Here is a 26,564-nt window from a genome sequence, read left to right as displayed (position 1 = left end):
TGCTTATGAGTCTTTTTATTCATTTATGATCATTTCAGTGTTTTTCTACAGCAACACGTCATTTACAAGCTTTTCTTTTTGTTGTTTACAATAAAATCAGGACTACGATTACATTTTAAAAAGCAATCAAATCTGCTCTAATAAGCCTCCGCATTCATCGCCCTCATTCATAATCTCCCCCTTTTTTCCTCGATGGTATCTAGAAGATCCCGTTTATGAACAACGGTTAATAATAATCAGCCTTGTGTTTCCCGTTGTCCTGCAGCTTGTTTTCAATAAAGATCGAAAAAGAAAAATCATGACTTCATCACACAATCTGAGAGGACTCCAGAAGAATCTTCCTGCCCTCTGTTTGCTTGCTCTTCCTCTCTCTCTCTCTCTCTCTCTCTCTCTCTCTCTCTCTCTCTCTCTCTCTCTCTCTCTCTCTCTCTCTCTCTCTCTCTCTCTCACTTTGTGCCTCAGAAAATGCAAACAAACCATGGAAGAGGAGGGAAAAGCTATTGTGAGAGGAAGGGACGGATCCCACTGTACTAAATATAACTCAGCCAAACTCTGTGTTGCTAAGGCTGGCTCCAGCTTTTCTTTCATCATTCCTCACCCTTTTTGTCAGTGCCTCCCACTCTATGACTCCCCCCTCCTCCTCCTCTCTCTATCAGAGAGATGAACAGCTAGGAATAGCTGTCACTAATCTAGATTAGCTCCATTCACATTTTCCTGACTCCGTGTGAAACGAGGAAGAGGAGATGGAGGAGACGGGCTGTTCTTGTTCACTTCTACTGAAGCTTTTGAGGTGGAGGAGTTTCTGAGATTATCTGGTTTTCGTTTGGCTGGTTGAAGCGGCGCCATCTGGTGGTTGAGATTAAAATAATTTTATCTTTCTTTTGCACTTTTCAGCAAACGGAGACGAAGGAGGAAGAGGTGGGAGGAACTAAAGACCTGTCAGAGGAAGAGGTGCAAGCCATGATTGATGAATATAATGGTCAAGTTTCAGAAAACGGAATGAAACTGGTGAGTTTGTTTTAAAGGAACCTTCAGGTGATCATCATCTCACACTGATCGTTACAAATGTCCAGTTTAAAGTGGTTTGATGGTTCTTCTGACAGTGGGAAATGTAACAAGAAAGGGAGAACAATATTATCAAGTGGTTTTAACAAGTCTAGCAGAAACAGGTAACATGATCATTAATAGATGCATGTTTCCTCCTAACTCATGAATAGACCTGGTAACCTCACAACAATGACTAGAGTTTAGGAAGTGAAGCGTTCTCACCAGATAAAAGCAACAATGTGTAATTCTGCATTTCACAGAACATTAGATGGCCTGGTTTGTGTTTTTCCATAATTATGGTAAATTTATGCTGAACTAGCAGAAGGTTATGTATACTGTATGTATGTATATATATATATATATATATATATATATATATATATATATATATACACTGAGCAAAAATATAAACGCAACACTTTTGTTTTTGCTCCCATTTTTCATGAGATGGACTTAAAGATCTAAAATTCATTCCAGATACACAATTTCACCATTTATCTCATACATTGTTCACAAATCAGTCTAAATGTGTGATAGTGAGCACCTGTGCTTTGCTGAGATAATCCATCCCACCTCACAGGTGTGCCACATCAAGATGCTGATCTGACATCATGAGTAGTGCACAGGTGTACCTTAGACTGCCCACAATAAAAGGCCACCATGGAATGTGCAGTTTTGTCTCACGGCGAAATGCCACAGATGCCTCAAGCATTGAGGGAGCGTGCAATTGGTATGCTGACAGCAGGAATGTCAACCAAATCTGTTGCTCGTGCATTGAATGTTCATTTCTCCACCATAAGCCGTCTCCAAAGGCATTTCAGAGAATATGGCCGTACATCCAACCGGCCTCACAACCGCAGATGACGTGTAACCACACCAGCCCAGGACCTCCACATCCAGCAGGTTCACCTCCAAGATCGTCTGAGACCAGCCAATCATACAGCTGCTGAAACAATAGGTTTGCATAACCAAACAATTTCTGCACAAACTGTCAGAAACCATCTCAGGGAAGCTCAACTGCATGCTCGTCATCCTCATCGGGCTCTTGACCTGACTCTAGCTCGTTGCCGTAACAGACTTGAGTGGGCAAATGCTCCCATTCAATGGCGTCTGGCACGTTGGAGAGGTGTTCTCTTCACGGATGAATCTTGGTTTACATTGTTCAGGGCAGATGGCAGACAGCGTGTGTGGTGTCGTGTGGGTGAGCACTGTGCTGATGTCAATGTTGTGGAGATCCTGAGGCCCATTGTTGTATCGTACATCCATGAACATCACCTCATGTTTCAGCAAGATAATGCACGGCCCCATGTTGCAAGGATCTGTACATAATTCTTGGAAGCTGAAAATGTCCCAGTTCTTGCATGGCCAGCATACTCACCGGACATGTCACCTGTTGAGCATGTTTGGGATGTGCTTGACCGGCGTATATGACAGCATGTACCAGTTCCCACTAATATCCAACAACTTCGCACAGCCATTGAAGAGGAGTGGACCAACATTCCACAGACCACAATTGACAATCTGATAAACTCTATGTGAAGAAGATGTGTTGCACTGCATGAGGCAAATGGTGGTCACACCAGATACTGACCGTTTCAGAGTCCCCAGACCCCCAATAAAGCAAAAAACTGCACATTCTAGGGTGGTCTTTTATTGTGGGCAGTCTAAGGTACACCTGTGCACTACTCATGATGTCAGATGAGGGTCTTGATGTGGCACACCTGTGAGGTGGGATGGATTATCTCAGCAACGCACAGGTGCTCACTATCACACATTTAGACTGATTTGTGAACAATGTTTGAGAGAAATGGTGAAATTGTGTATCTGGAATGAATTTTAGATCTTTAAGTCCATCTCATGAAAAATGGGAGCAAAAACAAAGGTGTTGCATTTATATTTTTGTTCAGTGTAAATATCTATATCTATCTATCTATCTATCTATCTATCTATCTATCTATCTATCTATCTATCTATCTATCTATCTATCTATCTATCTATCTATCTATCTATCATCTATCTATCTATCTATCTATCTATCTATCTATCTATCTATCTATATATCATCTATCTATCTATCTATCTATCTATCTATCTATCTATCTATCTATCTATCTATCTATCTATCTATCTATCTATCTATCTATCTATATATATATATATTTAGTACTTTTCTCTAAACCTTCTGCTATCTGGTGGACAATCTAAGTATTGCAGGAGCTTTTTCTTTTAACCCTCCTACTGTCTTCATGGGTGACCCCGCCAGGAAAGTTGACCATTGAGCAGAGTTGATGGTTTATCCCTTGAAGTCCACGTGGCAGGGGTGAGGAGTGAGCACCACCTCACCCCTGCCACGTTAAATATTTCATAATCACACCATAATGATTATAAATGCAATTGTATTTTTTTTTAAATAAGGTTTATATGAACTCCTTTTTCCAGGCTGAGGATGGATTTTACACAGGTTTCATTAAGGTCCACCTGCGGCTGCGTCGACCGGTGACGGTCCCTGCTTTGAAGGCTCTAGTGTCGGAAGGCGACCGCAGCCACACCCCGTCAGAGGACCAGGACGAAACGGACTCTGGGTACACGGAAAACAGGACATCCTTCTATTTACCATGTGACTGTGTGAAGCAGCTACACATAAGTTCTTCGACCACCACCAGAGAGGTCATTCAGGGGCTGCTGAAAAAGTTCTTGGTGCTGGACAATCCCCGCAAGTTTGCGTTGTACAGTCAGACGCACCGCGATGGGCAGGGTAAGGTCAACGCTCCTTGTTTTCTAATAATCATGTCTTACAGCAGGCACAACTTAGATGTGGAGTGGGGGCCGTTTGTGGCCATTGGAGGGATTTTATATGGCCCCCAGCTACATTCTTACATTTTTATGTTAGAGTTCCTTTGCTGAGAAACCATTTTCTACTTATTTGTTTTTCATGCAGGCTGAACATGAAAATAGTCTCCTTCACCTATCTCCTCCTTTAGATTCTGATATAAACTAGACGGGGAAACTCTAGGATTTGAAAATCCTGACAGATCTACGTCATGCTGTCACTTAACTTTCATCAACTCACCCATCTTGACTCGTGACAAGAAAGTCTGTTGTTGGTTTAGCGCCCAGAAAACAGCAGAGAATGTCCTGGGGTCTCATTTATCAAACATTGCGTAGAATCCTTACTAAAACCGTACTTAAGCTCAGCAAAAAAAAAGTACTCACGCCAAGTAGGATTGTGATCTATCAAACATGGAGGACGCACAGCTGCACGCAATCTCCGCTTCATAAATCGGAGAGTAACAAGAATGTTTCTCAGCTGCATTTTAGTCACATCCCGCTCTCACCATGCCCACTTACTGCCATAAATGGTCAACGCAAAGTGCCTTGTGGATCTCATGCATATACATAAGCCGGTTGTTGCAGCGCTCTGCCAATGACGATGGCGACCGTAGATCAAGGCAGATCAAGGAAGCGCAATTTCACAGAAGCAGAAATTGAGGTACTTGTGGGTGAGGTGGAAAAATGAAAGGAAGTGCTTTTGCAAAACAAATAAGAGAAAATCCACGGAGTGGCACACCATTGCTGAAGCCGTCAATGCTGAATTCTTCAGAGAGATCTGTGGCGGATATAAAAAATGGTCCAATCGGGATTCGATCCCCAGACTCCCAGGTGAAAGTCACACACGCTAGCCAGTCAGCCAAACAGAGATCTCTCTTGTCCAAGTAGCCAGGGCGCATGATCAATCGGGTCACAGTGACAGGACACACACTGTCACAGACGCATGACATTCTGTCTCAATCTGTCCCCCTGCTGATATTCTGCATTCCGTATTCTGCGCTTCAGGTTGTGCGTGTGTGTGTGTGTGAGTGTGCGCGCATGTGTGTGTACACGTACGTGTGTGTGCGTGTGGGGGGTCTTGTTCTGTGTGAAAACGAAGCAGTACAAATGATAATGCTGCAGGATTTCATTATTTTATTCTCAGCAGCAGCACTGTAGGTGCTCTCCATGTCCAAAATGTGCGTAAGCCAGGTCCTTAGTCAACTTAAAGTTGCACACATTTTTTCGCTAAGTTTTCTTTCATAAATCCCAAAGTTTGCATGGAAAGTTGCTTACTCAGTTTTCCAACCCTGTTTGGTGCGTAAGCAAGCTTGATAAACGAGGCCCTTGGCTATTAGAAGCTAAGCAGAACTCCTCCAGGCTTGTGTTATTTGTGGAGATAAAACATCAACATTGCAACGCAGAGTCAGTGGTAGAATCATGTTGCTCTTATCCAATCAGAAGCAAGTCTGAATATCAGGAAATAAGACTGAAACTCTCCTCTGATCCAGCAACATTCTAGATCTTGAAACAGGTGAGCCAGAGCTTTGTTTCCCCAGAGTGTGACTTAAAAGGCATTCATTTCTACTAGACCACTGCAAATGTTTTAAAAGCACAAGTGAATGACCTTTTTAAAATTTACACTAATAAGCTTGCATACCCTGAACCCATTTTAAGGAGTACACATAGGAAAAAATGACCATTAAACTTATTTTTCATTTGTTGCTTATTAAATAAATGACATTTCTGTGGACTGTGAGAACTGTTAACTTTACAAATTTTGGCTCTTGTCTTGACATGTTTGGACACCCCTGTCTTAATAAGATGATATTCTGAGTTAGTCTCTGTTTTTGTGCAGACTTGTTCCAGAAGCTTCCTCTGTCGGAGCGTCCTCTTCAGCTGAGGCTGATTGCTGGACCAGACGCGGAGCAGCTCACCTTTGTTCTTAAGGAAAATGAGACAGGAGAGGTAGAGGTGAGAAACCTACAGAAACAACACACACACGAACATAGCTATAGGAGCCAACAGAAACGTATTGAAGTGAGTAAATAAGAGGCTGTAATTGTAAAACAAACGTTGATCATGCGTTCCACTCTCTCTTCACACAGTGGCATGCCTTCTCTGTGCCCGAGCTCCAAAACTTCCTGGTCATCCTAGAGAAAGAAGAGACGGAGCGTGTCCGAGCGGTGCAACAAAAATACGCTATTTACCGAAATAAACTACAGCAGGCCCTACAAAAACAGGAGCCGTGACCCAGGGACGAATGGGTCGCTCGAACACTCGCCTAACCCCCAAAGATCCTGTGATCAGATCGGAGAGCGACGCTCAAACTGAACTCGTCTTTAAACACAAACAAGCAGATGTACATCGTTTCTCAGGACGTACACAAGCCCTCTTACACTCCTCACGTATACATCTGCTCCCCGAGGAGAGGATCTGGATCGCCAAGGACACACTCACACATACACACACACACACACACACACACACACACACACACTTGAGATCTTATTTGTGACAGATTTGATTCTGTGAGGTTTTCAAAGACGCCCTGCTCCCTTTCTGCTACTTCTGCTGCTGCTACTGCAAGTGTTACTTATGCATGAGTGTCTCAGCTCATCCGCCTGCACATAGAGTTAGGATTTAAGAAGGCATGAGTACTTTTTTCTGCATCAAACTGGGATGGAAGGACAATCACTGTATGTTTTTCCCTAGAAAATGATGCCTCAGCAGTCACTTGATGTTTTCATTTTCCTGCTGAATATGTGGATTTGTACGAGAAGCACTTAGGATCAAGTTTTGACTTCCAGTTCCATTCCTGAGGTGGAGTCCCATTCCCTTGTTTGTTGGATGAACGCACACCCGTTGTGAGACGTGATCCTCACATCTAACCCTTGTTTTCTTTTACTTTTCTGAAACACAATCCCACCCTCTGAGTGGCTGATAAATAACTGTGACATCATTCCTTTTTATCCCGATCTTACCAACCTTGTATGTGAGGTTGGGAGTTGCGGCTCGAGGACCTTTACCTGATCCACTGTTCCTGTATTTATCTTGTTTTTGAATGTGAGAGAACTTTTACACCAAATTTTATATTTACAGATTTATTTAGATAATCTAAATGGGATTAGAGACATTTAAGGGTTTGTTCAGTTAAAGAGTGCAAAAATAGAAACAGCTTCTGTTTTGCACAAATGGGTTCAGGCCACAGATCACTGACCTGGATTCTCTGGCAAGCCATTTGTGTATTTATTCAATATCTCTGATACCAAGCTTCATTTTGCTCTGCTAGTTCACCACTACACTGTAATGTTACAATATTTTGGTTGGCTAGTTGACATTTTTACGAGCACTAGTTAACTAGTAAAGTCAAAAAGCATTAATAAGTAAAGTAGTTAGCAATTAGGATTTGTTGACTTAAAAGACTTAAATTAGTTGCACTAGTCAATTAAAGCAGAAATCCAGAGTTTCTTTTTCTCAGAGGGCACCATCTAGAGGTGGAAAAATATATTACACCTCAGGGTTTCCCCAGAAATTGGAGTTAAGCCTGGTGGATTCGGCGGGGGGGGGTGGGGGGGGGTGACAAACGTTCTCAGCTGATGGAGGGCTCTAGTTCCGTTGCGCTGTTTGTGTCAGTGGACAGGTAGAGCCAGGGAGGGAGGCGGGGCATGACGCTTAGCATGGCGGGTGGCCAAGCAGGCCGCCAGGCTTACAAAGCCCTGGGGGAAACCCTGCACCTTAAGCCCGTCCTCCAGAGCTAATGCATCGTTCTACAACTATTATTATTACATAAGACTAAGCTTACAAGTTACAATTTTAGCTCCATTCGTTAAAGTAGCTGTTCTTTTATCTGATGGCACCATCTAGTGGTTGACAAGCGAATGACGTCATGACCTACTTTCATTTCCGTATTTAAGGCTGAAAGCAACTCCTCGTTCATTAATGCACTCCTCTAACCAACAAAACAGAGCTTAAAATGCATTGTTTTAATATTTTAATGTTCATGTTATTTTGTCTTTTCATATATTTCTATTTTAAATCCTTACTTGTCCATAAGAAAGGTCGCCAACCTGCATCAACTGAGGTATGTCCATTAAATGCTGGAGAACGCTCTGTGATTGACATCTGTACGTAAGCTGTAGTCTAACACTATTGGTCATCAGCGCTCACTTCATATTGCATTGAACTCTATGGAACAGGGGGTGGGCTTAGGGGAAAAAATACATATTTCTTAAATGATATCACAGAACATGATAAGACAATCACTTGTGTGTTTGTGAAAAATCATACATAACTCCTGAACGGGGAAAACTCTGGACAGCTGCTTTAACTCAAAAAGTCAAAACTGTTTGCACTGAAAGGCGCTTTTATGTTTACTAGTTAGCTTGTTTGACACAACCTTCTAGTAGTTTGGTACATAAAAACTAACTAGTTGGGATCTTTGGACAACCAGTGCATGAAAACAGCTGACTAATGTTAGACGAAAGTGCCACAAGTTGGCAGAATAGACCTACTTGTTAGTGGTTTTATTCAACTGAGGCAACCAAATGTTCCAGTTAGTGAAGTTTGTGAACTAGAACAAAACAAATATAATGGCGTCAGTGATGTCACAGACATGCACAAATAACTTTCCATAATGGCTTTTATTTGTTTTAGGTTTTTCCCATCAATATCCACTTTTATTCCACAAATAGAATAAGTAAAATTATATTGAAATATCCTGATTAAGGCTATGATGTACCAATGATGTGTGTGTGTGTGTGTGTGTGTGTGTGTGTGTGTGTGTGTGTGTGTGTGTGTGTGTGCGTGTGTGTGTGTTACATATACACTGGAAAAACAAAAGAGTGATGAGGTTTAACTGTTTTATATGAATATTATTTGTGATCCTTCCTGCTGGTGTGTGTGTGTGTGTGTGCGTGCGTGCGTGCGTGCGTACGTGTTTTATCAGTGCTCCTTCCTCAGGCCTCGCCTACTGAGTATTTAAACATGCTTTTGTAGCTTTGATTAAATTTGGAGTGTAAACCTGGGTGTGCATGTGTATTGAATCTCTTCAAATCTCACACATTTTTACGTGTTTTATTCTATTTATTTAAAATACTGGTAAGTGAGACCGGTAGACCATAAGCACATGCATTCTCTGTAATGTGTGTATTTATTACAACCACCTGCAGCTGTTCCTGCTGGCAGTGCCTTTTGTTTCCAGCGCCCTCTTCTGGCTCCACAGCAAGTGTGTCAGCACACACAGCTTCCTGAGGACAAACACACACACACACACACAGGTGCTTTTTTGCATCTGTGCAAGTTTCTGTTTCTTATGTGGTTCTGAATCTTTTTTGTCCACGTTTTAAAATAACTCCTCTCCTTTCTAATACACTTGGTATGGAAGTGTGTGTGTGTGTGTGTGTGTGTGTGTGTGTGTGTGTGTGTGTGTGTGTGTGTGTGTGTGTGTGTTTTATTTATTTTATGGTTCACAACCATCCATGTAAAATTATGTCTTGGAGATTATTGTAGTTGCTTTGTTTCTTAAAAATGTATTTTGTTTTATTTGTTGAAGTGTGAATAAACATGAGTAAATCTACAGAAAAGTTAAAGGGAATAAAGTTAACCTCTGTATCAAAATGCTGTTGTCTGAGTATATTTAACTTAAGATGTGTTATAAAGTAACAACACATCCGTTTAGATGTTCATTTTAATCCGGATATGATCAGATTATCTTGTTTAGCTTTGATCTGAGATGTTTTAGTCAACTTGTTATACCACCAAATCACCAGCAGGTGGAGACATTCCCTCAAAATCTTAGATACCCGCTGTGTGGAGAGCACATTAATTTTTATTTTATCTTCTACTTCCCTGCATACACTTAAGCATTTACTTTTTCACCATTTTACCTCTGAATCAGTAGCTTTATGGAGGATTTTGTGTTCAAAGTGTTTTCACTATTTGTTGCTATACCAATACACTCACATGTGGCACAGGGTTTAGGGTCAGTTTAGGGCCAAATGCACCCAGACCCCACTTGTGTAAACACACACACCTATAGGTGTAGCTTTACACCTGGTCCTGTGTCTTGCTGCAGCTGTAAAAGCACCATCTGTGACTAATCACACGCCTCCCATTATTTTTAGAGGAAAGTGCCAAAAGAACATCAGTTTATAGGCACTGCACCCTACTCTTGCCGTACACCATCAAATAAAAATCACTGGGTCTAAGTGCTGGCTTCAAGCCAGAGGGCAGCCTGAAACTGTGTCAGCACAATTATTTATGGCAGCAAATATAGACGGAACCCTCTTGTCACCTCTGAGAAAGAGCTAAGATTAGAGTTACCCTCTGTCCAGCATGTATCACCGCCTCAATTTAGCCCTGCTCCCCTTCTCATGCCGACCCGGTCCCTTACTCCGTCTGTCCTCTTTACCACCTCCAACTATTTCTAGCCCCGTTTGGATCTCCAGAAGCTCTCAAGTTTCAATCCACAGTTTTCCTCATAGGGTCTGTATACTGAGTGACCAATAGCGTGGTGCTGCCCTGAAGAAGCCTGCAGCTAATTTATGTTTCAAACATTTATACACATGCCAAGACAGCCATTTATTTGAAGTGTTATCTACACCAAACAGCAGTGAAAATGCTTATCAAACTGGAAAAGAGTTTAAGTGGTTTTAAGTGGTTCTACAGTTTAAGTTTAAATTAAAATTGTACAAAAACCTAATCTGGTTTAGCTTCAGGATCTATAGTCCATTTAGGTGCTTGTTTTAAATCCATTGTTTAAAGTAATATAGGAAATGAGGAGCATTTTCTTGGTTCTATCTGTAACCTGTACAAATGTCCATGTGATAAGTAGCATTCCATGTAAAATTCACTTGCGCATTTGTTTCATGTGTTCTACAGCATCAGTTCTCAAAAGCTGTGGTCAAGACCCAGCTGTGGTTTCCCATTAGTTGTCTTTGTATATTTAAAACAGAAATTGTCAGAGTCACGAGTTGCTGTGGTTTTATATCGAGGTTTAAAAGGCTAAAAAGTGTATTTATCATAGTCCTCTAATGTGTTGTGCAGTACTCCCGATAGCCGCGGGGAGGCGCTGTTTCCACACGTTTTCAGCAGGCCCTCCAAGCCCCGCCCTCCCTCCGCCTGCATGCTGACTCCAGGCTCACCGAAGACGCCCTTAGCAACAACACACAGCTCGGTCGAATAAGATACTTTCACCACTCAGAAGAGGGATTTAACAGCGCAGCATTACTGCTCTGACTCCAGCTGAAGATTCACGCAGAGAGGATCCTCCGTTTGCTTTCGCGGCAAACATGGGGCTTGTACACAACCTGTCTGCTTCTTTTAGGTAGCGGTCTTTGAAAACGAGTGAAGCTGTCCCGAAGGAGGACAAATCCTCGGGGCTCGACGAGTGGCAGCATAGCTGTTTGCTAACTACCGAGACGGGAATGGTGCTCTTGACCGACTCATTGTACCGCGAGAGAAAGGCGAGGGGTTCGAGGGCCAGGCCAGCTAGCTGTGATATTTGGACTCAAACTATTTTCAACAGAGGGAGCGGCTCCGGTCCGGACGGGTGTTTTTCTGCGGCTGTTCATGCTAGCTGGCTGGCTAGCTGAAGGAAACGACCCCCACTGCCTGTTGAGGGGTTTTTTTTTTCCGCACAGCAGCGGAGCGTGTGAAAACGTGGATGAATCTCATTTAAACCCAATAAATAACGCTGACAATAAAGAAGACTACTCGAATTGGTTCAACCAGACCCATTCAACGGTTGCTGAACTCTATAAACACACAGACTTTCAAAACAAGAAGTTTTAGATGTTATTAACCGAGTTTAAGTTTTAGCTGTGTTCTCTTTTTTTGTTTGTTTTATCCGGGATTTTGCCCCCACTTCGGATGTTGGAACTACATCTTAATTATGATGATCATAAGCAGAAAACCTGAGGGCCCAATAGCAACAGGTAACCACAAAACCAGCTCCTGCTTTGTGTTTATGGTGTGTTGTGCTTTTCATCCATGTCGATTGTCAAAGCAGGAAACATCTTGCTAGTTGAGAGTCACGTGGCGTCATATAACCCTTAAATAGTTTAGGTTCCCAGTTTTGTTGAAGGCTTGAAACGATTCCAACAGCCAGATGCAGCTGGTGTCACCGTGTACTGGGGTTTTCATAAAATGCGGGGTTTGTAAACATGTTTCACTTCGAGGCTACTTATCGATTGCGGAAGTGTGTGGATGTTTTGGAAGATAGTCAGGGAAGTGCAGCCTTGTTTTCACGTCTGATCTCCAGTAAGCACTGTTATTGTCTGGGATATTAGCTCGTTTAGACCTCACACTCGTTGTTATCAGTCTATAATGGATTTTCTGACTTTATTATGTAAAACCAGGAACTGTTGGAGCTCAATTTTTGTGAAACATGATCAGCTGTGGGTGTGTTTTACCTGGAGCGTTGCTCTCTAACTTGTATTACTAAAAAAGTCTGTTTGAGGTGGAAAACCAGCTGGGTGTAGGTTAGATGAGCTCTAGACTGCCTTGAAAAGTGTTGAGCGATGAAGAGTTTGCAGAGGGTTAATGGTGTGTGTGTGGTCATATTGCTGCTGGTTGCTGTGCTGTGCAGGTTTAATGCGTCTGTATCCAAGCAGCAGATAATCTGTCCAGGTCTGTTGATGAAGCAGCACAAGGGACAGGGGCTCTGACGCATCTTCTTATGGTTACAACACTCTCCGGGATCAGCCAGGTGGAACTACAGACAGGCCTAAAACTGGAGGCTTTAATGTAAAGAAACCAAACCAATGTCTCTACGGCCAGCAGTGACTGGCGGGGTTTTCAGCTTTAGTTTTGAGTTAACAGAGGTATTTTCCTTGTTATAGATGGCTGTTGAGATAGGGAGACAGCTGATGGGCGTTTGTAATTTTCCTAACTGGCTTCCGACTACCGTCCCAAATATCCCGCTCATCCATCTACCCCTTCCAGTATCATCTCACATTACTGTATTTGTCTTGATGCCAGCGAGGTGAGCGTGAAACTCGGCACTATTGAGTTGCAAGCCCCCACATCCATCTCTGCTGGCTCCCACTCCCAAGCACACCTGGTGTGTGTGCCTTAAATGACTTGGCCTGGATGGACAGATGGACAGATGGAAAGATGCTGTCGTCACAGAGGCATCTGTTACCCCCATTAGGCCAATAATACCACTTGCAATGCTAACGATCTGGGACCCTAAGCCCCATCTAAGCTGGTTGGGTCAGGGCCCTGGTCCTGGATACAATGTATTGAACACAATAGCTACAATGCTGTATCTGCTAATGATGGCCTCTTCACTGTAAACAGACATGCAGCTCATTCCTGCTGGCTGCTGAGGCTGGCCTGTACCAACCGTTAAAGTCGTTTTTGGAGCTGGTGATCAGGCAAGCTTTGTCCATTTGAGGTTCCACATGTATTCACTGCTGCTTTCATCCTCGGGTGTGTCTGTGTTGCAAATGGCCGCCACTCTGATGTATTTATTTGTCTGTTTGTCTTCCCCTCAGCACGCCACGGTGACGGCCTGTACGACTCTTACATGAGGACCGACCACATCCTAAAAAACGAAGCAGATACTAACAGTCCTTCAGGGCTGCCCCCGGTACCCAAACACACTGTGAGTAGAAACAAAGTCTCTCTCATACACACACACACACACACACACACACACACACACACACACACACACACACACACACACACACACACACAAGCCAGTTAAGCTCTGTTTCCTGTGCTGAGACTGCGTCTGTCTTGAGACATCCTGTTCCTCGGAGAGACATCCCCTCGTGTTTCTATTCATCATAAACCTCCTCCTCCCTCTGTTTCTGTGGCTTATCTCTTATCTCCAGTGTGATAAGTGCAGGCAGCAGTTTGATGGGAAAACTGTAATCACATGAGTGGCATTGATTGACTTCCTGAGGGCATGCAAGCATAATGGTTTTACTGGGCAGCTCTCTAGCTGTATACAAAGTAAGCAAAACATTCGACTGTTTTCTAGCAATAAAAGTGGTGATCCGAGAGCAGTTTAGTAGATGTTAAGGGGTTTCTAACAACTTGTGCTTTGAGCCTTTTATGGCAGATGAAACTTTGTCACATGGTTTGGGGTTAGAGTTAGGGTTAGGCTCCTGGGCTTTGTAACGGGCCCAGGAGCCCTCTTAAATGACTGGTTTGCACATCGTCATGTAAACAGCTTGCAGACAGAAATTATAGATTATAAAACATAAATAAATGTATAAATTATTTTGAAGAAATTACTTGACAGAAGAATAGGTCAGTGTGGAGAAAGTTCTCACAAATCAGAGGCAAATTTTAATCACCGGTAAGTCGTCCCTTTTATCGTCGCTGATAAGTGGATTTAGTTCAGATTAAAGTTGACCCATCCCTATGGGGAGTGGTGAGCTGCAGCTATGGCTGCGCTCGGGAACAATTTTGTGGTTTAACCCCCCCCCCCCCCCCCCCCCCCAGTCCAACCACTTTAAGCTGGGTGTCAAGTGAGGAGGCATTTTCTTTGGTGTGACCCGACCAGATTTGAACCCCAGCCTGCCAATCCCAGGGCGAACACTCGTACTACTAGTGAGAAGGTCGCTAAGGACCGACAAGAATTTACTATGAATGATCCTTTATTCTAATAAATAAGAGCATTAGAAAAATGATCCTGTAGTTTTTGAACTCCCCACTGCCGAGTGCCAATCCCTTCTAGCAATAACAGTAATGTTATGTTTAGACAAACATTTCTATTATCTGTAGATGAGTTCAGATCGGCCGAAACCAGCATCAGCGGCTCAGAGCTGTACAGAAAACCCGAATCGATGCATCTGTTCATCATTCATTAGCAAACACAGGAATGGTCAGTCGCTGTCCTTGCTAGGTTTCCCAGTTTGAGCTGATGTACGTGCACAAACGGTGACACACATCAGGGCAGAAAGGCTGCTTTGACACATTGTAAAGATTTATTGGGCTTGAAAATGTGACCCACAAACAAAATCACCAATCAGCATCCTCTTCGTCCCCGTCTCCTGTACTCGTATAATCCTCCCATCAGTGAGCTCACACCGAGGTTAGGCCTGGTTCTCTGTTCCCGTCAGGCTCACACTCCGCAAGGAGGAGAAAACGAGCTCTTTAGGTTCTTTTGTGAAACGCCGTGCGCGTCGGGAGAGAAGGAAGGAGTGCTTAGGAGTCTTACAGCAAACAGATTAGCTCCTCTCCATCTGTTGCAGTGATTTGCACACCACCCTCACCTGTGTTTATAGAAGCTCCACACACACACACACCACTTCCTGTTTCCATCCACGTATAGAACTGTTTCCTTCTGATTCCACCCAGTCAGCCCTTTACAGCGCAGCTCACGTGGAACACTTTGATTCTATGTGGGCACGCGAGGGGGGGGGGGGGCTGGATCGATGACATTTGCCGTGTTTGCTTTAGGACAACAGCTGCATGAGACCCTTGTTCAGCAGAAGGGCCCGTGATATGTTACGACTATATAATTACACTTATGGAAGCCAGTCCGCCTCTATTTTAGGGACTCAAACTTACGACACAAACACTTTGCCATCAGCTGAGTCCTCTTTCAAGGGAACGTGTCAACACCTACTTTTAAAGATCGAGTCCTTGTCGTGTGCTTCTTCAGAACTCCACTTCCAAACTGCTCAAACGTGCTGAGGGAAAACGTGTTCTAGTGCGTCCGAGTGCCGCGTCGGGAGGTCGCAATGGCTTCGACTCTGTCTGAACTGCTTCTCCAGAGTATAATCTCACTTTAATGACTATTCTTTCTTCCCTGCTCCATAATCTTGTGGAGGGTTTTTCCCCTGGAGGACAGACGGTGAGGAAGAATGTAGTCCTTGGGTTTACCGGAAAGACTCTATTTTTAGGCTCTTATATTTCTACCAGTTGTGTTTGTGAGCAGATTTGTGATCATGTGAGGTTACCGTGTTGCTTTGGATGATAGTTTATTCCCGATGCGTAATCGCGAACAGCTGTCAGACAAACGGGTAGGCGGTGGTTGTGCATGCGTTTCGGTTGGGTGTGGGTCTGTGGCTTTGGGGCATTTACAGTCAGACCTGATCTGGATCCAGTTGGGCCAGTTTACCAACACACACACACACGCTGCACTTGCACTGGAGACCTGAGGGTTGATGTTTACAGTCAGAACTGGATCTGCTGCTCTGCTGAGTTGATATTGATTTAAATTTGTGTTTTTGGTCACAGACAACTTGTTCAGCATCTCTGATTTGGTCCTTTAAGGGATGTAATTACTTTTATGCTTTAGAGTACTCTCCTCTTTTGGATTTCCTAATTTAATTTATTTTGTCTCTGTTCCAGGTTGTGAGCAACAAGACCATCATGAGGGATCAGGCGGCCACGCGAGGTGGCCAGCTGAAGGTCAAGTACTTGTACGAAGACTCGACAAATAACCGGAAAGTCAACACCATCACATCGATCACTCAGAACGGCGGGAGCACCAGCCAGACGCCCACCAAGTCTGTCCCTGTGTCCAGTCTGTCCAGCACGGACAGGTGGGGGAAAGACGCCAGTTATTAAATAAATGCTTAGAGACTCGTCTTTTTGAAGAGTTAAATAATCAGACTTCTTTCCCACAGCAGCGACTCTACTAAAGGCTCCAGTGAGTCTTCTGGGACACACGGAGCCGGAAACGGAGGGAGCAGCGGGAAGATGTGTGGCCCCCTGAGCCCTGACCAGGCCCTGAGACTCTACCGGTCTCAGCTCTCTGCCCTGGAGCAGACCGAGATCCACTCCTACCCAGACATTTACTTTGTGGGACCCAGCGCCAAGAAGCGGCCTGCTGTTGCTGGGGGCAACAACAACTGCGGCTACGACGACGATCAGGGCGGGTACATTAACGTTCCTCATGACCACCTGGCCTACCGATACGAGTTCCTCAAAGTAAGACACAAACCTTTTGTTTTTGCTCACCTCAAATGCTTTTTTTTTTTTTTTTCCCTCATCCCTCTGGTTTTCTGTTTTAATTTCAGATCATCGGCAAGGGCAGCTTTGGACAAGTGGCTAAAGTATACGACCACAAGCTGCAGCAGCACCTGGCTTTGAAGATGGTGCGTAATGAGAAGCGTTTCCATCGGCAGGCGCAGGAGGAAATCCGTATCCTGGAGCACCTGCGCAAGCAGGATCGTAACGGCGCCATGAACGTCGTGCACATGCTGGAAAACTTCACCTTCCGCAATCACATCTGCATGACCTTTGAGCTGCTGAGCATGAACCTGTACGAGCTCATCAAGCGCAACAAGTTCCAGGGCTTCAGCTTACCTCTGGTCAGGAAGTTTGCACACTCCATCCTGCAGTGCCTGGAGGCCCTGAACAGACACAGGATCATTCACTGTGACCTGAAGCCTGAAAACATCCTCCTCAAACAGCAAGGTCGCAGCGGCATCAAGGTAACGCTCCCGACTCCTTCATGTTCCTGACAATTCCCCCATTCCTTTTACTCTTTCAATAAACCCACGTCTCCTGTCCCTGCTAGGTGATTGACTTTGGCTCCAGCTGCTTTGAACACCAGCGAGTGTACACCTACATCCAGTCCCGGTTCTACCGAGCCCCAGAGGTGATCCTCGGTTCTCGTTACGGCCTTCCCATCGACATGTGGAGCTTCGGCTGCATTCTGGCCGAGCTGCTGACCGGCTACCCGTTGTTTCCTGGTGAGGATGAGGGCGACCAGCTGGCGTGTGTCATGGAGCTGCTGGGAATGCCTCCGCAGAAGGTGCTGGAGCAGGCCAAACGGGCTAAAAACTTCATCAGTTCCAAGGGCCACCCTCGCTACTGCGGGGTCAACACCCTGTCGAGCGGTGCCGCCGTGCTGACGGGGTCTCGTTCACGCCGCGGCAAGATGCGAGGCCCCCCGGGCAGCAAGGACTGGTGTGTCGCTCTAAAGGGCTGCGATGACCCCACGTTTACTGACTTCATAAAGAAGTGTTTGGATTGGGACCCCTCATCCCGCCTCACCCCCTCCCAGGCCCTCAGGCACCCCTGGATTTTTCGCCGGCTTCCCAAACCCTTATCCGGGCCCGAGAAGAGCCCGGGGGCAACTGTGAAACGACTCCCGGAGCACCACAGCACCTCTTTTCCCTCCATCTTGGCTAAGGGGGGGCCGGGCTTAGGCACCACAGCCGCCAGCAACAAACTGAAGAGCAACACGATGGGAGACGCGGGGGAGTCTCTTCGCACGGTCCTACCTAAACTTGTCTCATAATAAAGACTCCTCAGGAGGAGTCCAGATAAAGTGGTTTTAAAACTCGTTTGGTTGTTCTGTTATATGTTATAAACTGAGGGGTGTCGACACCCCCGGTTCTTGGTTTTATTACTAGTGAAGCAAACTCTATCGGGGGAGACGGCGCCCGTTTTTATACAGAGGCTGTAAAAGTTTCCGTTTACAGCCTGATGATGAGGTTTGATTTAGATAACGCTTTTAAAAAAAGAAACTTTTAATTGTTTGAGCTTCGTTAAGGAGGATGTGTTTTTATTCTGTGCTTGTTTTTAGCTAAAACACAGACACACTTGAGCACACCTGCACTGTCACTGTCCACACACACACACACACATGACGCTGCCATTTTCATACTTGTGAAACTTGAAAAGGGCTACAGAGATGAATCAGGTTAGTTACCTAGATCAATGTTAAGTTATTAGAAGAGACTGACATCTTTTATGCACAAAGTTTTTAAACAGGATCGGGTTATTTGTGTGGTGAAGAGCAACAAAATCTGCTGGCCGCCGCGTTTGCATGTCAGCTCAGTGTCTGATGTGTGAAGGAAAGGGCATGGGACAACCTATTTACAGCTGTCATCCTCCCCCTTTAGCTTCGCCACACTAGTGACAGAAATGGGGAGGGAGGTGAGGTTGGTGGAGGACAGTAGTCCTCCACAACCTCACCACAGAGAGACTTTTACGAGGCACGGCTAAACCGATAAATACGGGAGATTCAGAACATAAATGTTAGGGCGATTTTCTGGGGTGTTGTTTGACAATGTGTAGGATTGCGAGTAAGACGAGGAGAGGATCGAGTAGGTAGTTTTTTTTTGGGGGGGGGGGGGGGGGGGTTGTAGACGACAGGTCAGTGTTGGACAGTTTTAAGGTACTGAAGAGCGACGTGTTTCTCAGGGAAACATTCTTTAAATCGCTGCACTCCACATTTACAGGCATCTCCCCCACCTATGTGGATCAACGATCCACCAAACAGCCAACATTTCACTGCAGGGGGGGGGGGCATGCGCCACAGTCTGACCTAGATTCACTCCTCACCCCCCCCCCCCCCCCCACTCACTCCTCACTCACGCATGCAGGGAGCCTCTTCAGCTCACGTTTTGGGTTCATTATGGTGCTGTCCAAAAGAGAAACACGTCAGGTGCAACATGTTGATGTGGACCACACCTTTTTAAAGAGTGATCTCTCTCTCTCTAGTCCCTCGTTTTCTGAAGTGACACTGTCAGGGATTTCTACTTGGTTATGTATTTTTTTTAATAGAAGTGGTTTCTATCTGTTTCTATTTTCACTCCAGAACATCAAGAGGATGTTGGACACAAAACAGGAAGGAGAGGGCAGTGCATTAAAGTGTTGTGTTAAAGATAGTCGCGGGTGTTCAGCATGAAATAACCACCTGTTAATCAGCCTGAGTTGAAAAGGTGAAATGAGGTGAAAACGTTGTACAGTAACCAAATGAAGTTGTGATAGTTTCTTTTTCTACAAAAAAAATAAAACTTACTGTTAAGTGAAAAGTGCCGCTTTGGGGTGGTTTTTGTTTTAAATGTGCGTATATCCTCTTACCGACTTATGAATGAATGAATGAGCACACCTTCGTATCTGTTGGTAACCTGTGTTTTTGTCATTTGACACCTGCCGTCTGTTACGAAACCCAGATGGTGTCTGGTTCAGCTAATGTGTTCTTTTATTGGGTGGTTTGAATTCAGACTCATAGGTTTACGATCTGTGTGAAAACTCGGGATCCGATGAGTCAGCGAACGTCATCCTAATCCTTCCGTGTCGTGGGAAAAGTCATAAAAAGAACAAATGAAGAAAAGCTTGTTTTTTATTCTAACAGGTCAAATACACTGAACAAAAATATAAACGCAACACTTTTGTTTTTGCTCCCATTTTTCATGAGATGGACTTAAAGATCTAAAATTCATTCCAGATACACAATATCACCATTTCTCTCAAACATTGTTCACAAATCAGTCTAAATGTGTGATAGTGAGCACCTGTGCTTTGCTGAGAATCCATCCCACCTCACAGGTGTGCCACATCAAGATGCTGATCTGACATCATGAGTAGTGCACAGGTGTACCTTAGACTGCCCACAATAAAAGGCCACCCTGGAATGTGCAGTTTTTTTGCTTTATTGGGGATCTGGGGACTCAGAACCGGTCAGTATCTGGTGTGACCACCATTTGCCTCATGCAGTGCAATACATCTTCTTCGCATAGAGTTTATCAGATTGTCAATTGTGGCCTGTGGAATGTTGGTCCACTCCTCTTCAATGGCTGTGCGAAGTTGTTGGATATTAGTGGGAACTGGTACACGCTGTCATATACGCCGGTCAAGCACATCCCAAACATGCTCAATGGGTGACATGTCCGGTGAGTATGCTGGCCATGCAAGAACTGGGACATTTTCAGCTTGCAAGAATTGTGTACAGATCCTTGCAACATGGGGTCGTGCATTATCTTGCTGAAACATGAGGTGATGTTCATGGATGTACGATACAACAATGGGCCTCAGGATCTCATCACGGTTTCTCTTTGCATTCAAAATGCCATCAATAAAAGGCACCTGTGTTCTTCGTCCATAACAGATGCCTGCCTGCCATAACCCCACCACCACCATGGGCCACTCGATCCACAACATTGACATCAGCAAAGCACTCACCCACACGACGCCACACACGCTGTCTGCCATCTGCCCTGAACAATGTAAACCGAGATTCATCCGTGAAGAGAACACCTCTCCAACGTGCCAGACGCCATCGAATGTGAGCATTTGCCCACTCAAGTCTGTTACGGCAACAAGCTAGAGTCAGGTCAAGACCCTGATGAGGATGACGAGCATGCAGTTGAGCTTCCCTGAGACGGTTTCTGACAGTTTGTGCAGAAATTGTTTGGTTATGCAAACCAATTGTTTCAGCAGCTGTCTGAGTGGCTGGTCTCAGACGATCTTGGAGGTGAACCTGCTGGATGTGGAGGTCCTGGGCTGGTGTGGTTACACGTTCATCTGTGGTTGTGAGGCCGGCTGGATGTACTGCCATATTCTCTGAAATGCCTTTGGAGATGGCTTATGGTGGAGAAATGAATGTTCAATGCACGAGCAACAGATCTGGTTGACATTCTTGCTGTCAGCATGCCAATTGCACGCTCCCTCAATGCTTGAGGCATCTGTGGCATTTTGCCGTGAGACAAAACTGCACATTCCAGGGTGGCCTTTTATTGTGGGCAGTCTAAGGTACACCTGTGCATTACTCATGATGTCAGATCAGCTGTTGCCTGGCAGACCGAGAAGGCGGAGCTGCTAACATACACACACACACAGGCTCACGACAGCATTGTGACATCATAATGTACCAGTTTACATCATAGCTTACTAGCCAATAGCAGTGGCAGATTTAAATTAAAATACAGTGCAGAGTTTTTACCTGACAGCGGCACAAAACTGCCAGTTTTAGGCAGAATATTTAAATTTTAACTAAGATGCACTGAAGTGCCAAATTATTGACTACACATGTCTGCAGCACGATTAGACACTCGTTTATTTAGTTTATCAGCAAAAAAATGTTTATTTGGGGGTGACTTGCTCTTTAAATTATCTAGATCACTCTAAGACAAGGTTTATCTAAAAGCCTTTCAGGCTCTGTGCACACGGCAGAATTTTTAAATTGTTGAATGATGAATTTAACAGTTTTATTCCTGTAGTGTCCTACAGAAACTCTGTATAAACGTCAGGCCAAAACAAAAGTCGCCAACCTTCTCAGTCAGACAGGAAATCCCGTAAAACCTCTTTAGATCAAACATGACTTTGGCGGAATAAAACATGGCTGAGGAGAAGCGTACAGCGTGCTTCCATCTCCTTGCATTTAGATTGACTACATGTCACATTCAACACACAGTACACTTGTTTGTCTGTGAAGTCCGGCCAACATCCCCGATTTATGATCGGAACAGTCCCGGCATGCTCTGTTCTTAGTACACCACACATGGCAGGATTATCTGATAAGATTGTCCTTAGAGCCATTCTGGTAATCGGGAGCCTTAAGATTGTTGGAAGGGGAGAATCTGGTCAAAAAATCTGCAGAATTACTTTGGCATGTGAACTAGGCTTGGTTGATGACATAGGAGTATTTGTGCCACCATCTTGGTTTTGATCAACAGTTTTTATATAAACTTTGGCAGCTTTTTCCACTCATTAGGAGCTGAATGTTTGCACAGCACCTGATCATTATACTAAAAGCCTACTTGGCTACCAAAATCAATCACATTACCAAGGGCATTAATGATAATATTTATGATTTCATGGAAAAACTATTTTTTCCAACTGTAATGTTTACAAATCAGGTGCTCACCTTATGTTGCGCCTGCCTTTATTTTCATCGAGCCTCGAAGGTTAAGTCTGTATTTAGGATAGGTGTACAAAACAATGAATAAAGCTAGATTTTACACTTTCATCTGCAAAACAATCCCTTTGGTCTTCGAGCTCAAACCTACAAGTATAAACACTGTTTTCAATTTTATTGTTCAGTAAAATCAACTGATTTAACAAAAGAAGCTACAGGTTCCAGTTTCCTAAAATAACCAACACCATAGATTAACATTTAGGTTTACTTCTAGTTCCTCATATCCTCGTTGAAAGCATGAGGAGTGTTAATTACCCCTGAAACCACATCATCGTCTTTTTGAGTGTGATATTTCTATTTCCCCTGGCTAGTTAGGCTTTTGGACCCCATAGAGAAACACTGGGTATCTTTCATCCCCTTAGAAAAGATGAATTAAAACAAGAAATAGTTGAACCACCTTTTGCTTTAATAACAGACTTGAGTCTGTTGAGACACTTCTCCATCAGCTTTGCTCATCTAGATTGAGCCATATTTGCCCTCCCTTCTTTTACAGAATCAATCTGGGTCAAATTGGAGATGTTGGGGGATTGCAATCTTCAAATCTCTCCACAATGGGACCTTAGGTCTGGGCTTGGACTGGGCCGCATTACGACATTCACGTTTTCTTGCTGCAGATCTCGTTTCTATCAAAATTTGCCATAATTGAACCCAATCGGGGGACGAGGAGAAAAGCTGTATGACGTAAAAGGCTGTGTTTAGTAATCAGAGGAAGCACCAGTTTGTACTGGGCTCTGTGAGACCACAAAGCGCTGTGATGTACAGTATAGTAGGGGATCTTCAAGGCATTTTTTGCTGTTTTGAGTTTAGAAACGGTGATTTTAAAGCAGCATCAATGCTGCTAATTTTCCTTATCTTCAATTCCGCTTCACTAGTGACTTTCACAAAAGGTAGATGTTCGATGGCGTCTCCTAATGTCATTTTCTACTTCCAGAAGAGTCCATCAGAATAATTAAAAGGCTGGATCACTCAGTGAGCAGGTGATGTAATGTTTACCGTTAATCTGTAGCCTCATCTGACCCAAGGTGACACATGAAATGGGATCTAGTTTGTTAGAGAACACGCTCTGGAGCACTGTCATGAAGTTCTAAGAAATGGTTGTTCAAGGTGGACACCCCTCTGGGTCACAGAATGAGTCCGGTTTGGGATTTTTACCAGAAACGTGAACGCTGACTGGAAAACTAGACTGAATGATGGGAAATCCATTTACATTGTTTCCTTAAAGTAACTTAATCTCTACTTTTTGACATGAAATTAACTTTTGTCCTCGCCTTGTTGGAGAAAAAAAAGGATAAAAAAAATCCTTCCAGTCATACGGATAAAAAAAACTGTGTTTATGATTCATGGATGTTCTCACTTACAGGCAGGTGCCTGGAGGGAGGTAAAACTCAGGTGTACACACACACACACACACACACACACACACACACACACACACACACACACACACACACACACACACACACACACACACACACACACACACACATACAAAGACGAGGTAGAGAAAGGGGAAGAACCGGTTGAACGGCATTACCTCACGCTAAAAACAAGATACGGTTGTGTGTGTGGGGGGGGGGGGGGGGGGGGGGGGGGCAGGAAAAGAATTTGGCCCCAGTCTTAATGCCATCTGATCTGATAATTAAAAAAACTACTGTTGTTTTTGTTACCATACAGGGCGTGGCTAGCATCGGCGGTGCAAAAGTAGCTGATCAAACAACTGCAGGTAGAAGGATGTCTGATGAGCCTAATGGAATTTAAATATAAACAAGGTGCGTGCTTGCTGTGATCTAATCTGTGTTTAAACAAAAGGGGTTTCATTCTCAAAATGACTCTAATGCTTTGGGTGGAAGAGCTGATTAGATCAATCCTGTTAGACTTTGACCCAGTCACCTTCTGACCATGTGGCTCAAGTTTCCTCCTTTGACTTGACCGCTCACATCAAGCTACGCCCTCCTCCGTTAGGAAAACCTCCGTTTTCCGACTCTGCAGACCTCACGGAGCCTCGCAGGGTTTCTGGTCCCGGCGGTGGACCGGGAGGGGCAGAGGGATGACAGGTTTCTGATTACCGTGCAGGTTAAGAAATCTTGACCTGCCTGTTCCTTGGTGTTTGGCTTGATGAATAAACATGCGTCTCTGTCTCTCATCTATTCTTCCTGTTTTCTTCTCGGCTTTCATATATGTGCTGGAGAACATGCATCTCAATTACTTTAATGTCTCTTTTGTTTATACATTTTTTTCAAAGCAGCCAAACTTTTATGAAGAAAACTCAGAAAACAGTCCCAACTGTACCCACAGGAGTACCACTAGTTGTCACTGACTCTTGTTGGGAACCCTAGACTTTAAATAAAGAGAATAAACAGGGATCCTTAAAAATGTACAAAACCAAATTAGACTAGAATGCCTTTTGAGAGTCTTCTGAACCAGATATTTGTGCACATTTGAGTCTGAACAGCACAAATCAGAAATTTAAACTCTTACGCAGGTTATTTATGTGATCTTAGATGCATATCTGATGTTTTTCAGAGTGATCTGTTCAAAACAGTCTTATGGTGTTTACTGAAGTGGGACAAAAATCACAGTTCTGCTTCTGAAGAGGTTGGAGTTGATGAGACTGAATGTAAATGATGAGCTAAACAGGCTTCATTTTATCCGTTAGTTGTTATTTTGTCCTTGAGGTTCAATGCTGAGCCCTGGAGGTGTCCATATCGTGTCCTGGGTGCGGGGGGGGGGGGGGGGGGTGGGGGGGGGGGGTGGGGGGGGTTCTGAAAAAACATTAGAGGGGGCTGGCCTCTTTTAGAGAAGCATGTTTATAAAAAATACTACAAACATGCCTTTAATTGGCACAAGTGTTAGCGAGTTATTACAGCTATGAAGTAACAGCAGTTCAGTTACAGTTACTTTAGATACGACAGCTTTTCAGTTTCAAAATCAGACTATTTTACAAAAATGCATGATCTGAGTTTTCTATGTCAGTAACAACGTGGACGTTTAGGTATAACTGGTAAAACAGGGAACAGGCCCATTTCTTTCAGCAATTCAGCTTAGACTGAGAGACCATCTAAAGGTTCAGGAACCCTTTGCAGGTGTTTTGGATTCATTTGCTGATTAGAGTGTGACACTCTGAGTCAAGAATATTGAACCTTTTCATAATATTCTAATTGTCTGAGATTTTGAACGAGGGGTTTTCACAAGCTGTAAGCCATAATCATCACCATCATAACAAATAAAGGCTAGAAATATCTGGTTTTGCATGTAATGAGTTTATCTCATTTATTAGTTTTACTTTTTAAGCTGAATTTTTGCACCATTTTTACATTTTTTGAGTTTCACCTGCGTTTGTCTCAGCATCTCTTTTCAGTTTCAGACAAATGCATTCATGTGCTTTGGGTCCACATCTTGTGTTAGGCTAAGCTGTCAAAGACTAATGAATACTTATTAATGCTTAGGCTCCACCCCCAGCAGGGGGGCCACAAAGGGACTCCAAATACCCCATTCCCCCTCTCTAGAACCACCTCTGCTGGGGTGCAATAACATTCTTCTACATCCATTTTTATTTTTTAGTGTAACAAGTCTTTCTGGAGGATTCTCAAAAGTTTTCTTGTGTGGAGTGTGGAGGCGTGTTTTACTCCTTCTCAGCCCAATACCTGAATTTAGAGCTATTAAACTCAATCAGGCATGAAGAGGCTCCCAAACACATCATTTCCCCAGGCCGATCTGTGAATAATTCCAAAGATAACAGTGTCTGGCAGAATTTTGCATTTAGCTCCAAAAAGTTATTCCCAAACAGCCTCTTCAGATGAGCTGAGGGAAGATTAATCTCAGGTCCTGTTTCAGGTCTTTGATGAAGGTTTTCCTGTTAAAGATTTCCCAGACCCAGTTCTTGTGGATAGTTTTTATGGCCTGTACGGCTTTTTTCCCCCCCAATTCAGTTCAAGTTTATTTATATAGCGCCAAATCACGACAAGAGTCGTCTCAAGGCACTTCACACGGTAAACATTCCAATACAGGTCAGTTCAATAAGCTAGTCAGTAAAAAGTTTCTACTTTAGTCATCTGCTAGTTCATGAGACAGAAAATTAAGAAAC

General features: G+C 43.9%; 2 protein-coding genes across 11 annotated transcripts in view; both read left to right on the top strand.

Moving 5' to 3' along the window:
* rassf5 (Ras association domain family member 5) overlaps positions 1–6,158 on the top strand; it is a 43,590-nt gene extending 37,432 nt beyond the window's left edge. For all 3 annotated transcript variants that reach the window (XM_015959576.3, XM_015959577.3, XM_015959578.3), the window contains 4 exons: positions 895–1,008; positions 3,487–3,802; positions 5,714–5,829; positions 5,964–6,158. In XM_015959576.3, the coding sequence (XP_015815062.3) occupies positions 895–1,008; positions 3,487–3,802; positions 5,714–5,829; positions 5,964–6,107 (690 nt within the window). In that variant the 3' untranslated portion in view covers positions 6,108–6,158. The remainder of the gene's footprint in view (positions 1–894; positions 1,009–3,486; positions 3,803–5,713; positions 5,830–5,963) is intronic.
* Positions 6,159–11,518: 5,360 nt separating this feature from the next.
* Positions 11,519–18,118, top strand: dyrk3 (dual specificity tyrosine phosphorylation regulated kinase 3). 8 transcript variants are annotated; one of them, XM_015959584.3, is made up of 7 exons: positions 11,663–11,792; positions 13,159–13,235; positions 13,356–13,465; positions 16,174–16,367; positions 16,452–16,755; positions 16,845–17,261; positions 17,348–18,118. In XM_015959584.3, the coding sequence occupies exons 3-7, from the start codon at positions 13,388–13,390 to the stop codon at positions 18,071–18,073; spliced, it is 1,719 nt and encodes a 572-aa protein (XP_015815070.1). In that variant the 5' UTR covers positions 11,663–11,792; positions 13,159–13,235; positions 13,356–13,387; the 3' UTR covers positions 18,074–18,118. The 8 variants fall into 8 exon arrangements, with proteins under 8 accessions (XP_015815068.1, XP_015815067.1, XP_015815070.1 ...); XM_070549301.1 differs by lacking the exon at positions 11,663–11,792 and adding an exon at positions 12,100–12,117; XM_015959582.3 differs by lacking the exon at positions 13,159–13,235 and having other exon boundaries at positions 11,519–11,792; positions 16,455–16,755.
* The last annotated feature ends 8,446 nt before the right edge of the window (positions 18,119–26,564 follow it).

This window comes from Nothobranchius furzeri, chromosome 3 (genome assembly GCF_043380555.1).
Source record: "Nothobranchius furzeri strain GRZ-AD chromosome 3, NfurGRZ-RIMD1, whole genome shotgun sequence".
In the NCBI taxonomy this organism is placed as follows: domain Eukaryota; kingdom Metazoa; phylum Chordata; class Actinopteri; order Cyprinodontiformes; family Nothobranchiidae; genus Nothobranchius; species Nothobranchius furzeri.
This window is presented reverse-complemented; position numbering and strand designations above follow the sequence as displayed.

Excerpts from the sequence above, each read along its gene's own strand:
- dyrk3 (XM_015959579.3), top strand. The coding sequence starts at position 12,021 with ATGTTTCACTTCGAGGCTACTTATCGATTGCGGAAGTGTGTGGATGTT. Across the intron at positions 12,118-13,355 it reads GTTTTCACGTCTGATCTCCA|CACGCCACGGTGACGGCCTG; the intron begins GTAAGCACTGTT and ends TCTTCCCCTCAG. Across the intron at positions 17,262-17,347 it reads AAGGTCGCAGCGGCATCAAG|GTGATTGACTTTGGCTCCAG; the intron begins GTAACGCTCCCG and ends TGTCCCTGCTAG.